The sequence below is a fragment of the Delphinus delphis genome, chromosome X (genome assembly GCF_949987515.2).
Source record: "Delphinus delphis chromosome X, mDelDel1.2, whole genome shotgun sequence".
Taxonomy (NCBI): Eukaryota; Metazoa; Chordata; class Mammalia; order Artiodactyla; family Delphinidae; genus Delphinus; species Delphinus delphis.
The window spans coordinates 73,614,359-73,629,371 of record NC_082704.1 but is presented as its reverse complement, the minus strand read 5'-3'; the positions used below and the strand labels follow the sequence as shown (position 1 = coordinate 73,629,371).

Genomic DNA, 15,013 nt, shown 5'->3' with positions numbered 1-15,013 from the left:
GTCTGTTTAGGTCTTCTGCCCATTTTTGTATTGGGTTTTTTTTTGTTGTTGTTATTGAGCTGCATGAGCTGCTTGTAAATTGTGGAGATTAATCCTTTGTCAGTTGCTTCATTAGCAAATATTTTCTCCCATTCTGAGGGTTGTCTTTTGGTCTTGTTTACCATTTCCTTTGCTGTGCAAAAGCTTGTAAGTTTCATTATATCCCATTTTTTTATTTTTGTTTTTATTTCCATTTCTCTAGGAGGTGGGTCAAAAAGGATCTTGCTGTGATTTATGTCATAGAGTGTTCTGCCTATGTTTTCCTCTAAGAGTTTGATAGTTTCTGGCCTTATATTTAGGTCTTGAATCCATTTTTAGTTAATTTTTGTGTATGGTGTTAGGGAGTGTTCTAATTTCATACTTTTACATGTACCTGTCCAGTTTTCCCAGCACCACTTATTGAAGAGGCTGTCTTTTTTTTTTTTTTTTTTGCTGTATGCGGGCCTCTCACTGTTGTGGCCTCTCCTGCTGTGGAGCACAGGCTCCGGACGCGCAGGCTCAGCGGCCATGGCTCACGGGAAGAGGCTGTCTATTATCCACTGTATATTCTTGCTTCCTTTATCAAAGATAAGGTGACCATATGTGCATGGGTTTATCTCTGGGTTTTCTATCCTGTTCCATTGATCTGTATTTCTGTTTATGTGACAGTACCATACTGTCTTGATTACTGTAGCTTTGTAGTATAGTATGAAGTCAGGGAGCCTGATTCCAGCATTTTTCATTCTCAAGATTGCTTTGGCTATACGGGGTCTTTTCTGTTTCCCTACAAATTGTGAAATTTTTTGTTCTAGTTCTGTGACAAATGCCAGTGGTAGTTTGATACGGATTGCATTGAATCTGTAGATTGCTTTGGGTAGTAGAGTCATTTTCACAATGTCGATTCTTCCAATCCAAGAACATGGTATATCTCTCCATATCTTTGTATCATCTTTAATTTCTTTCATCAGTGTCTTATAATTTTCTGCATAAAGGTCTTTTGTCTCCTGACGTAGGTTTATTCCTAGATATTTTATTCTATTTGTTGCAGTGGAAAATAGGAGTGTTTTCTTAATTTCACTTTCAGATATATCATCATTAGTGTATAGGAATGCAAGAGATTTCTGTGCATTAATTTTTTATCCTGCTACTTTACCAAATTCATTGATTAGCTCTAGTAGTTTTCTGGTAGCATCTTTAGGATTCTCTATGTAGAGTATCATGTCAGCTGCAAACAGTGACAGCTTTACTTCTTCTTTTCTGATTTGGATTCATTGTATTTCTTTTTCTTCTCTGATTGCTGTGGCTAAAATTTCCAAAACTATGTTGAATAAGAGTGGTGAGAGTGAGCAGTCTTGTCTTGTTCCTGATCTTAGTGGAAATGGTTTCAGTTTTTCAACATTGAGGACGAAGTTGGCTGTGGGTTTGTCATATTTGGCCTTTATTATGTTGAGGAAAGTTCTCTCTGTTCCTACTTTTGCAGGGTTTTTATCATAAATTGGTGTTGAATTTTCTCAAAAGCTTTCTCTGCATCTATTGAGATGATCATATGGTTGTTTTCCTTCACTTGTTAATATGGTGTATCACGTTGATTGTTATGTGTATGTTGAAAACTCCTTGCATTCCTGGAATAAATCCCACTTGATCATGGTGTATGATCATTTTAATGTGCTGTTGGATTCTGTTTGCTAGTATTTTGTTGAGGATTTTTGCATCTATGTTCATCAGTGATACTGGCCTGTAGATTTTTTTGTTTGTGACATCTTTGTCTGGTTTTGGTATCAGTGTGATGGTGGCCTCATAGAATGGGTTTGGGACTGTTCCTCCATCTGCAATATTTTAGAAGAATTTGAGAAGGATAGGTGTTAGCTCTTCTATAAATGTTTGATAGAATTCGTCTATGAAGCCATCTGGTACTGGGCTTTTGTTTGTTGGAAGATTTTTAATCACAGTTTCAATTTCAGTGCTTGTGATTGATATGTTCATATTGTATATTTCTTCCTGGTTCACTCTCAGTAGGTTGTGTGTTTCTAAGAATTTGTTCATTTCTTCCAGGTCGTCCAGTTCATTGGCATACAGTTGCTTGTAGTAATCTCTCATGATCCTTTGTATTTCTGCAGTGTCAGTTGTTACTACTCCTTTTTCATTTCTATTTCTCTGTGTCTTCTCCCTGTTTTTCTTGATGAGTCTGCTAATGGTTTATCAATTTTGTTTATCTTCTCAAAGACCCAGCTTTTAGTTTTATTGATCTTTGCTATCATTTCCTTCATTTCTTTTTCATTTATTTCTGATCTGATCTTTATGATTTCTTTCCCTCTGCTAATTTTTTTGTTGTTGTTGTTGTTCTTCTTCTTTCTCTAATTTCTTTAGGTGTAAGGTTAGGTTGCTTCTTTGAGATGCTTCCTGTTTCTTAAGGTAGGAATGTATTGCTATAAACTTCCCTCTTAGAACTGCTTTTGCTGCATCACATAGGTTTTGGGTCGTTGTGTCTGCATTGTCAATTGTTTTTGATTTCCTCTTTGATTTCTTCAGTGATCTCTTGGTTATTAAGTAGTTTTTCATTTAGCCTCCATTACTTGTATTTTTTACAGATCTTTTCCAGTAATTTATATCTAGTCTCATAGCATTGGGATCAGAAAAGATTCTTCATACGATTTCAAATTTCTTAAATTTACCAAGGCTTGATTTGTGACCCAAGATATGATCTCTCCTGGAGAATGTTCCATGAGCACTTGAGAAAAGTGTGTATTTGGTTGCTTTTTGAATGAATGTCCTATAAATATCGCTTAAGTCCATCTTTTTAATATATCATTTAAAGCTTGTGTTTCCTTATTTATTTTCAGTTTGGATGATCTATCCATTGGTGACAGTGGGGTGTTAAAGTCCCCTACTATGATTGTTAACTGTCGATTTCCTCTTTTATGGCTGTTAGTATTTGCATTATGTATTGAGGTCCACCCATGTTGGGTGCATAAATATTTACAATTGTTATATCTTCTTCTTGGATCAATCCCTTGATCATTATGTACTGTCTTTCTTTGTCTCTTGTAATAGTCTTTATTTTAAACTCTATTTTGTCTGATATGAGAATTGCTACTCCAGCTTTCTTTTGATTTCCATTTGCATGGAATATCTTTTTCCATCCCCTCACTTTCAGTATGTATGTGTCCCTAGGTCTGAAGTGGGTCTCTTGTAGACAGCATATATATGGGTCATGTTTCTGTATCCATTCAGCCAGTCTGTGTCTTTTAGTGGGAGAATTTAGTCCATTTACATTTAAGGTAATTATCAATATGTATGTTCCTATTCCCATTTTCTTAATTGTTTTGGGTTTGTTATTGTAGGTCTTTTCCTTGTCTTGTGTTTCTTGCCTAGAGAAGTTCCTTTAGCATTTGTTCTAAAGCTGGTTTGTTGGTGCTGCACTCTCTCAGCTTTTGCTTGCTTGTAAAGCTTTTAATTTCTCCATCAAATCTGAATGAGATCCTTTCTTGGTAGAGTAATCTTGGGTGCAGGTTTTCTCCTTCATCACTGTAAATATGTCCTGCCATTCCCTTCTGGCTTGCAGTGTTTCTGCTGAAAGATCAGCTGTTAACCTTATGGGGATTCCCTTGTGTGTTATTTGTTGTTTTTCCCTTGCTGATTTTAATATGTTTTCTGTGTATTTAATTTTTGATAGTTTGATTAATATGTGTGTTGGCGGGTTTCTCCTTGGATTTTTCCTGTATGGGACTCTCTGTGCTTCCTGGACTTGATTAACTATTTCCTTTCCCATGTTATGGAAATTTTCAACTATAATCTCTTCAAATATTTTCTCAGTCCCTTTCTTTTTCTCTTCTTCTTCTGAAACCCCTATAATTTGAATGTTGGTGCATTTAGTGTTGTTCCAGCGGTCTCTGAGACTGTCCTCAGTTCTTTTCATTCTTTTTTCTTTATTCTGCTCTGCAGTAGTCATTTCCACTATTTTATCTTCCAGGTCACTTATCCGTTCTTCTGCCTCAGTTATTCTGCTATTGATCCCTTGTAGAGTATTTTTAATTTCATTTATTCCATTGTTCATCGTTGCTTTTTTCCTCTTTAGTTCTTCTAGGTCCTGTTAAATGTTTCTTGCATTTTGTCTATTCTATTTCCAAGATTTTGGATCATCTTTACTATCAATATTCTGAATTTTTTTCAGGTAGACTGCTTATTTCCTCTTCAATTTTTATGTCTGGTGGGCTTTTACCTTGCTCCTTCATCTGCTGTGTGTTTTTCTGTCTTCTCATTTTGCTTATCTTACTGTGTTTTGGGTCTCCTTTTCACAGGCTGAAGGTTCGTAGTTCCTGTTGTTTTTGGTGTCTGTCCCCCATGGCTAAGGTTGGTTCAGTGGGTTGTGTAGGCTTCCTGATGGAGGGGAATAGTGCCTGTGTTCTGGTGGATGAGGCTGGATCTTTTCTTTCTGTTGGGCATGTCCGTGTCTGGTAGTGTGTTTGGGGATGTCTGTGGCCTTATTATGATTTTAGGCAGCTTCTCCGTTAATGGATGGGGTAGCGTTCCTGTCTTTCTAGTTGTTTGGCATAGGATGTCTAGCTCTGTAATTCGCTGGTCCTTGAGGGAAGCTTGGTCTTGGTGTTGAGATGGAGATCTCTGGGAGATTTTCGCCATTTGAGATTACATGGAGATGGGAGGTGTCTTGTGGACCAGTGTCCTGAAGCTGGCTCTCCCACCTCAGAGGCACAGCACTGACTCCTGGCTGGAGCACCAAGAGCCCTTCATCCACATGGCTCAGAATAAAAGTGAGAAAAAGTAGAAAGAAAGAAGGAGGATAAAATAAAATAAGATAAAATAAAGTAAATTTATTTAAAAAAACTAATTATTAAGGGAAATATTTTTTTAAAAAAGTAAAAAAAAATATCATACGGAAGGATGAAATCCTAGGATAAATGGTGAAAGCAAAACTATACAGACAAAATCTCACACTGAAGCATACGCATACACACTCACAAAAAGAGGAAAAGGCGAAAACATAATGTAACTTGCTTTGAAAGTCCACTTTCTCGATATGGGATGATTCGTTGTCTATTCACATATTCCTCAGATGCAGGGTACATGAAGTTGATTGTGGCAGTTTAATCCGCTGCTCCTGAGGCTGCTGGGAGGGATTTCCCTTTCTCTTCTTTGTTTGCACAGCTCCTGGGGTTCAGCTTTGGATTTGGTCCCGCCTCTGCGTGTAGGTCGCCTGAGGGCATCTGTTCTGTGCTTAGACAGGATGGGGTTAAGGGAGCAGCTGATACGGGGGCTCTGGCTCACTCAGGCCGGGGCAAGGGAGGGGTACGGCTGTGGCGTGAGCCTGCGGCGGCAGAGGCCAGCATGACGTTGCAGCAGCCTGAGGCGCTCCGTGCATTCTCCTGGGGAACTTGTCCCTGGATCACCGGACCCTGGCAGTGACAGGCTTCAGAGGCTCCCAGGAGGGGAGGTGTAGTTAGTGACCTGTGCTTGCACACAGGCTTCTCGGTGGTGGTAGCAGCAGCCCTAGCGTCTCATGCCCGTCTCTGGGGTCAGCGTTGATAGCCGCGGCTCACGCCTGTCTCTGGAGCTCCTTTAAGCAGCGTTCTTAATCCCCTCTCCTCGCGTACCAGGAAACAAAGAGGGAAGAGAAAGTCTCTTGCCTCTTCGGCAGATCCAGACTTTTTCCCGGACTCCCTCCCGGCTAGCCATTGTGCACTAACCCCTCCAGGCTGTGTTCACGCCGCCAACCCCAGTCCTGTCCCTGTGATCTGACCGAAGCCCGATCCTCAGCTCCCAGCCTCCGCCCTCCCCGGCGTGTGAGCAGACAAACCTCTGGGGCTGGTGAGTGCCGGTTGGCAATGATTCTCTCTGCGTGAATCTCTCCACTTTGCCCTTCACACCACTGTTGCTGTGCTCTCCTCCGTGGCTCCAAAGCTTTCCCCCTCAGCCACCCACAGTCTCTGCCCACGAAGGGGCTTCCTAGTGTGTGGAAACCTTTCCTCCTTCACAGCTCCCTCACACTGGTGCAGGTCCCATCCCTATTCTTTTGTTTCTGTTTTTTCTTTTTTTTAAACCCACCTAGGTACATGGGGAGTTTCTTGCCATTTGGTAGGTCTGAGGTCTTCTGCCAGCGTTCAGTGGGTGGTCTATAGGAGCAGTTCCACGTGTAGATGTATTTCTGACTTATCTGTGGGGAGGAAGGTGATCTCCGCGTTTTACTCTTCTACCATCTTCCTCCACTTCCAAGAAAGAAGGTTCTTAAAGGCTCTTTTCTTACTTTCCCTAGGAACCCTGGATGGGAATTTCCCTCCTCAGCGGCAGGATGTGGACAATGATTTCTTCCTCCTCTTTAGTGTGATAGATGAGAACCTTAGCTGGCATATCAATGAGAACATTGCCACTTATTGCTCAGACCCTGCCTCAGTTGACATAGAAGATGAGACCTTTCAGGAGAGCAATAGGATGCATGGTAAGGTGGGAGTATGTGGCCACACTATGACAGTGAACATTGATGGAGGGTCTCCACTGGGCCTAGCATTTGGTGGATGTTTTCACATACCTTGTTCCTTTTAATTCTCACAAAGACCGTGAGTATTAGATGGTTTTCCCGTTTCACTCATGAGGAAACCGAGGCTCTAGGATTACACAGAAAATAAATGGCACAGCTAAAATTCCAACCCTGATATGTCTGACTGCGTAGGCTATGCTCTTGCCATTAGGTACCCTGCTTTCTAAAGTAGAATAGCCCAGGTTGTGGACTCCAAAATCATATACTATATGCTCAGGTCACTTTGGTGAGGATTGCCTACTGATATAATTAGTGAACATTTCTTTGTTCTAAAAAGGATGCAAACTGTTAAAATTACACATTTTGTAGAGAAAATAAATGATTTCCCATAAGGGAGTTGCCCATCTTAATTAAATTTAAAACAAACTAAAGGCACGAAAGCCTGGGGCATGGACAGAGAACTGAGTTTAGAAATGAAAGTAAGTGATTTTGCTTTCATTTATTTTTGGGAGTGATTTACTTGGTGACAGAGGTGGGCGCAAAATGAGAGAGTCCCAAGGGGAGGTGAAAACTCAGAGGGAAGATGCAAAGTATGGCTTGGACAGCTCAAATTTCCCTTAGTTTTAAACCAATTGCTTGTAATAACTATGATAATTAGTTAGCTAACTTGACAGCTGTCCTGTGGAAATTTCAGAAGGAAATTGGTTTAGATGGACAGAAAGTTTGTAAAATAAACTCCATTTCTTAGAAAGCTTCCTCAGATTTCTGGGTTGGAATCCTGGCTCTACCACATAATAGATTTGTGGTCTTGGGAGAGAAGTAACTTTAGCTCTCTGAGCTTTGATTTTCACATTTTTTTACATAATAACAGTGAATTCTGCCTCTTTCCCAGGGATGTTTGTGAGATTTATATAAGATAATACATATGGTCAGCACAGTGTGCTCTTTGAATCCTCATCTAAATGTTATCTATTATTATTGTCTGATGGTAAGGCCTCTCTCATTGGGCTGTCCTTTCCTAACTCTGATATTTTCTTTTGCAGCAATCAATGGCTTTGTCTTTGGAAACTTACCAGATCTGAGCATGTGTGCACAGAAGCGTGTGGCCTGGCACTTGTTTGGCATGGGCAACGAGGTAGATGTCCACACAGCTTTCTTCCATGGACAGATGCTGACCATCCGAGGCCACCGTACTGATGTGGCTCATATCTTTCCAGCCACTTTTGTGACTGCTGAGATGGTACCCCGGGAACCTGGCACCTGGTTAATTAGCTGTCAAGTGAATAGTCACTTGCAAGGTGAGATCCAACATCTCTGATCTTTCAGATACAGGACATAGGTGGCAGTGATGATTATCAGGAGGCTGGGTTTCTGACCTGGAGACATAAAATTGGTCTTTCAGGTGAGATAGTTGGATATAAATGATGAAACATTAGACTAGAATTCTGGGATTCCAGGTTCTTTCCTGGCTCAGCCATTAAATTGCAAGTTGACCTGGGGCATTACTCTCTGAGTTTCATCTTCCCCATCTCTAACATAAGGTGGTATAGGAATGGATGAGTGAACTTTTAAGCTGCCTTTTTTTTGCTCAGAATTCTAAGGAATTAAGACCTGATAGTATTTGCTGCTGATTGAACAGGGAGTGAAGGAGTAATTAGTTAAAGAAGAGTAAGGCTTTTTCAGGAGATCATGGAGTATTGTGGGCAAGTAGTGACACTCTAGTTAGAATCCAACAGCAATAGGTTTAGAAGGTTTGGTTTTTAGAAGAAGAATGGTTGAGGTAATGGCCCTGTGCAGTGAGAAACATCAGAGGACCAGAGGAACCTATGAGACAATGGAAAGAGCATTAGGTAGGTGATTAGAAGGTTCAAGTTGTCTCAGCTCTGTGGAAAACTGAAGAAATCTCTATGTGATTTTGGAAAAATCCCTTCCCACTTCTATGCTTCATTTGCTATATATATATATATATATATATATATATATATATATATATATATATAATGCGGGATTGGGTTTAAATAGTTTCTAAGATCTTCAGCTCTCACTTTCTAGAATTATTTGAAGTATGGTAAATCAAGTGAAAGTCATGAAAATGATATGTGAGTATGTGAAAGTCGATTTGAGTAGGTGAGGAATTATAGACTGGTGGGATATTGATTCTGGAATGGTAAGTTTGACCCAATAGGAGCCAGGTATTCATGTTCCATTGTCCAGGGTCTGCCCTCAGTACCAGATGTACCTGGATAAGAGAGTATGAATGTGGATGGAGGTTAGGGATGCAGTGCAATAGTGAAACAAACATAAGCCTTAGAGCCAGACAAGCCTGGATTCAAAACCTGGTTCCACCAGTTAGTTACCTTTGATAAGACATATCACTTTTTTGAGTCTATGTTTCCTCATGAGGATTGCAATAATGATTCCTACCATATAAAGTTGTAATGAGGTTTCAGAGAGATAATGGGATTTTGAATCTTAGAGATGGGGGAATGATGAGACCAAGATCCTGGATACAAGAGAAGAAAATGAGTACTCAAATTTGCAGTTAAAAGATAGGCACTTAAATCTCAACTGTACCTCTGACTAGCTATGTAATCTTGGGCAATTTACTTAACCTCTCTGATCCTTAATTTTCTTAATCTTCAAAAAGGGACATTAAAAGTCTGCTTCATAGGCTAGTTATGAGGACTGAAGGAGATAACATATGTAAATCACCTGACACAGGGCCTGGCATATAGTACACATTCAACAAAAATGAATATCCTTACCTCCTCCTTCTTCATACCTCTGATTTCTGATTTCAAATTTCAAATCTCCTTGGGATGTTGTGAGACTCAGATGAGATAATGTACCTGAATGACCTCTATAATTAGCCAAACAAATATAACACAGCATCATCCATTACCATTATGCCTCAATGTAACATCTTCCACATTTGGAAACACTACTTAGAATCTGAATTTTCCTGACAGTCCCAAGTGTGAAGCTTCATCTTCATGTGTAGATGATGTTCCATTACTTTGGGAGCTTCCCACTTTACAAATAACTTACTCCTCTTTTTAAAATTTGATGCTCCCATGGGCCTAGTGTGGTAGATTTCCCTATTCTCCCATTTACAAATCAGGGGTTAAACTCAGGTCTAGGAAGTGACTTGCCTACGGTCCTATAGATAAGGATAAGTCTTGGACTTGAACTCAGGTATTTTGACTTCAAGCTCTGTGATGTTGCTACAATGTAAGCATTTTGCAGAGGCAAGAGCAAGGGTCTGGTAAATGAGTCAATGGTGGTGAGCAGGTGGAGATATTTGAATTCCCACATAGGCTTTCTCTCTCCCAGCTAGGCTCTTTAGGAGTGAGAGAAAGTAGCCCATTTGGAGGCAGGGGTAAAGAGCCTAGTGGAAGGTGGAAGGGGGAAACATTAGGAGAAGGAGAAAGCTGAGTCACCTGGGTAGAAGATGTTTTGGGTGGAATGGAGCTAGCCATGATGTTCTTCCTGCAGATGGCATGCAAGCACTCTACAAGATCAAGTCTTGCTCCATGGCACCTCCCATGAACCTACTCACAGGCAAAGTCCGGCAGTACTTCATTGAGGCCCATGAGATTCAATGGGACTACGGCCCAATGGGGCATGATGGGAGTACGGGGAAGAATTTGAGGGAGCCAGGCAGGTAAGAGGTAGTGTATTCCCTCTCCCTACTCCTGGGCCCAACAACACACACCTATTATTCCCTCTCAGAAATCTCTCACTTCACTTGGGGATCACAATCATTGTTTGTCTGAAGTTACATGGCACAACTGATAGCCAAATTCTTGTAGCCCCCAGAAGTGCTTGCTCTTGGGGAGCTATAAAACTTTTTGTATGGTTATGTCATATTCCCAGCAAAGAGTCCAAGCAAAGAGTCATATTCCCAGCAAAGAGTCCAAGCAGAAAAGAAGGTCCAGGTGGGACCGGATCATTTAAAATAATTTACTAATTATTTACGTCTTTGCTCCTTCCTTTCTTTACCATAGTCTGAAGGAGACATTTAAGCTGAAGTGTAAAATGCACTCTGAGAAGTGTAGGAAGAGGGGAAGCAACCTGCCTGTGGCCATTCCATGCTCATCCTTTTGGAGGAATTTCTCCAAATTCTCATGCCTCATCCATGACTCAGATGTGGGCAAGATAGAGTAGAAGGTTAGTGCCCTAATCAGTTGCTAAGCCTTAAGTTATACTTACTCACTGGTCTATCAGTGATTCAAGGTTTTTCAAAAGAGGCACTTGATAGATGACTAAGAGAGTTTATGGAGAAATATCCTAGGACACCCAATCATGTTTATTCTTCCAGTAGGACATAATGGAATGAATCTGCAGAAAACATAGGAAAGTAGGCACTTGGGTGTCAGCATGGCTTCTAAGAATCTGCAGCTCGTCTTGTTAAGTTAGTGGGTTTTCATTTTTGAAAGAAAGATATTATTGATTAAGGGAAGAAAGGATCTTGAGTACCTGAGGATGATTAAGGACAGATGTAAGACTACTTAACTCTGGAGAACAAAACTGATCCCAGTGTCTAGAACTTACAAGCAAGAAGATTTCAGCCTATTTCTATACAACAGTAAAAGGAATTGCTTTCTCTGAAAATAAGTTCCCTGATCTTGGAAAGGCTCAAGCAGAAGCTGTGTATTGTTAATTTGTGTTGTCACCAGAGGAAATACCTTCAGTGGGTGGAAGTTAACCTGGATGATCTCTGAGGTCCTTCCTAATCACAAAGATCCATAACTTGATGAGAAAAAGGGTGAGATGGAAACCTATTTGACACATGGCTAAATAATTTGACATTTGCCTCCTTGTATGCCAGTGGCTCAGATAAATTCTTCCAGAAGAGCTCCAGCCGAATCGGGGGTACTTACTGGAAAGTTCGATATGAAGCCTTCCAAGATGAGACATTCCAGGAAAAGGTGCAGCTGGAGGAAGATAAGCATCTTGGAATCCTGGGTGAGGAATCCTTAACTTGTGAATTTAATTGACTAGAGCCAGAGAATTGGGAAGGGCTTAGAAACTGGAGGCTGATGACAGCTCAGAAACACACTCTAGACCAACATTTCCCAAAGTGAGTCCCAAGAGATGAGTGTTTTGTGAGAAAGTGTTATAGGTCTGAATTTGTCTGCAAAACACTAAGTTAAACAGTCAAATAGTGTTCTTTGATGCAGGGCTTCCCAGAGCCTTGGATTTATTTTTGTTCATCATGAATCTCCAAGATGGGAGTAGAGTATATAGCATTTCTATATTTGCTTTGCTACTGAAACCTTTTTTCATTGAACATCTTCTGATAGCAGTGTTGTACATATCACACTTTTTTATTTTTATTTTTTTTTATTTTGCGGTACGCGGGCCTCTCACTACTGTGGCCCCTCCCGTTGCGGAGCACAGGCTCCGGACGCGCAGGCTCAGTGGCCATGGCTCACGGGCCCAGCCACTCCGCGGCATGTGGGATCTTCCTGGACGGGGGCACGAACACATGTCCCCTGCATCGGCAGGCAGACTCTCAACCACTGCGCCACCAGGGAAGCCCCATATCACACTTTTAAACGTTATTCTCTAGGTGTATTTCTGAAGGGCTATATAAGGCAGTAAGACTGTTCATGTTCTTGGCAATACGGGACCAGGAGCAGATTGGCATGACATGCAGACATGCTTGCTATGGTGAGGGATGTGGAACAAAGCTTAGGGCCTGACCTTAGAGAAGGTATCTAGAAGGCCTAAATCACAGTATAGCACTGAATTACTATAGGAAGGTTTGGTGTGGCTTAGTCACTTGGTAGAGCAGGAAATAAGATAGATCAGATGGGAAAAAACTTTGAAAATGAAATAAAGTAATGGACCATATTCTGGGGATAGGTTTGTGCCAGTTGATTTTAGGAGACCTGAACATGGACAATTGCTGTTTCATTAGCTGGATAGGGAGATATAAGGAGAAGAAACCCACCTGGGTTTGGGAAAGAGGGTGGGTGGCGAGTAGTAAGGAGCTATCATTAGCTGGTATTCAGTGTTGGTCCCCAGTCCTTGTTTTTCTTCAATATTTTATTGTGGTAAAATATGCATAACATAAAATTTACCATCTTAACCATTTTAAAGTACACTGTTCAATGGTAGTAAATGCATTCATAGCATTGCACAGCCATCACCACCATCCATCTCCATAACTCTTTTCATCTTGTAAAACTGAATCACTATACTCATTAAAAAATAACTACCCATTCTTCCCTCCCCCCAGCGCTTGGCAACCACCATTCTACTTTCTGTCTCTATGATTTTGACTACCTTAAGCACCTCATATAAGTGGAATTTTACAATATTTGTCTTTTTGTGACTAACATTTCACTTAGAATAATGTCCTCAAGGTCCATCCATGTTGTAGTATATTGCAGAATTTCCATTGTAGTTTTGCTTATCCACTCATCTATTAATGGACACTTGGTTTGCTTCCACGTTTTAGCTGTTTAGAATAATGTTGCTATGAATATGGGTGTACAAATGTCTCTTTGAGACATGCTTTCAATTACTTTGGGTATATACACAGAAGTGGAATTTCTGGGTCTTATGGTAATTCTAGTTTTAATTTTTTGAGGAACCACCATGCTGTTTTCCACAGTGACTGCACCATTTTACAATCCCACCAACAGTGCATAAGTGTTCCAATTTCTACACATCCTTGGCAACACTTATTTTCTGATTTTTTTCATAGTATCCATCCTAATGGGTGTGAGGAGTTGGCTTATTGTAGTTTTGATTTGCATTTCCCTGATGATTAGTGACGTTGAGCATCTTTCCATGTGCCCATTGGCCGTTTGTATATCTGCTTTGGAAAAATGTCTATTCAAGTCCTTTGCGCAACTTTAGTTGGATTATTTTTTTGTTGTTGAGTTTTAGGAGTTCTCTATATATTCTGGATATTAATCTCCTGTCAGATGTATGATTTGCAAATATTTTCTCCCATTCTGTGGGCTGCCTTTTCACTCTGCTGGTAGTGTCTTTTGATGCACACTTAAAATTTTTTTTCATGAAATACAATATGTTTATTTTTTTAGTTACCTGTGTCTTTGGTGTCATAGCCAAGAAATCATTGCCCAATCCAGTATCCTGAATATTTTGCCCTATGTTTACTGCCAAGAGTTTTATTGTTTTAGGTACATTTAGATCTTTGATCTACTTTTATTTAATTTTTGCATATGGTGTTAGGTAAGGGTTCAACTTCATTCTTTTGCATATCGAAATCCAGTTTTCCCAGCACCATTTGTTTAAAAGACTATCCTCATATGTGCAAGGGTTTATTTCTGGGCTCTCTATACTATTCCTTTGGTCTCTATATCTGTCTTTATGCCAATATCACACTGTTTTGATTACCATAGCTCTGTAGTAAGTTTTAAAATCAGGAAATGTGATGTCTTCTAGTTTGTTCTTTTTTCCCCAAGATTATTTTGCTATTTGGAGTCCCTTGAGATTACATATGAATTTTAGAAAGGGTTTTTCCACTTCTTCAAAATCATCATTGAGATTTTGATAGAAATTTCACTGAATCTATAGGTAGTATTGACATTTTAACAATATTAAGTCTTTTGATCTATGAACATGCAATGTGTTTCCTTTTTTTGTGTGTGTGGTATGCGGGCCTCTCACTGTTGTGGCCGCTTCCGTTGCGGAGCACAGGCTCTGGATGCGCAGGCTTAGCGGCCATGGCTCACGGGCCTAGCCACTCCATGGCACGTGGGATCTTCCCAGACCAGTGCACGAACCCGCGTCCCCTGCATCGGCAGGCGGACTCTCAACCACTGTGCCACCAGGGAAGCCCTGTTTCCATTTTTTATATCTATTTTATTTCAGCAATGTTTTGTAGTTTTCATTCTACAAGTTTTTCACAACCTTGGTTAAATAAATTCTAAGTATTTTATTCTTTTCATGTTATTATAAATGGAATTCCTTTTGTAATTTCTTTTTCAGATTTTTCAATGTTAGTGCAACTGACTTTTGTGTGTTGATTTTGTATCTCACTACTTTGCCTAATTCATTGATTCTAACAGTTTTTTGTGGGCACTTTAGGATTTTCTAAATAAGTATGATAAAGATCTTATCATCTGCAAACAGATAATTTTACTTCTTCATTTCCAATTTGGATATCTTTTATTTCTTTTTCTTGACTAATTGATCTGGCTAGAAGCCCCAGTAATATGTTGAATACAAGTGGTAAAAGCAGGCATCCTTGTTCTTTCCTGATCTCAGAGGAAAACTTTTCAGTCTTTCAACATTGAGTATGATGTTTGCTGTGGGTTTTTCATATATGGCTTTTATTATATAGAAGTAGACTCCTTCTATTTCTAGTTTCTGGATTTTTTTTTAATTATTAAAAGGTGTTGAATTTTGTCAAGTGTTTTTTCTGCATCAATTAACATGATCATTATTTCCCTTCATTTTTAACATAATATATTACATTGATTAATTTTTGTAAGTTGAAACATTCCTGCATTCCAGGAATAA

General features: G+C 39.9%; 1 protein-coding gene across 9 annotated transcripts in view; it reads left to right on the top strand.

The window, feature by feature from the left end:
* HEPH (hephaestin) overlaps positions 1-15,013 on the top strand; it is an 89,306-nt gene that overhangs the window by 5,574 nt on the left and 68,719 nt on the right. For all 9 annotated transcript variants that reach the window (XM_060002937.1, XM_060002938.1, XM_060002939.1 and 6 more), the window contains exons 4-7: positions 6,287-6,469; positions 7,552-7,806; positions 10,004-10,172; positions 11,340-11,476. In XM_060002937.1, coding sequence (XP_059858920.1) covers positions 6,287-6,469; positions 7,552-7,806; positions 10,004-10,172; positions 11,340-11,476 — 744 coding nt within the window. The remainder of the gene's footprint in view (positions 1-6,286; positions 6,470-7,551; positions 7,807-10,003; positions 10,173-11,339; positions 11,477-15,013) is intronic.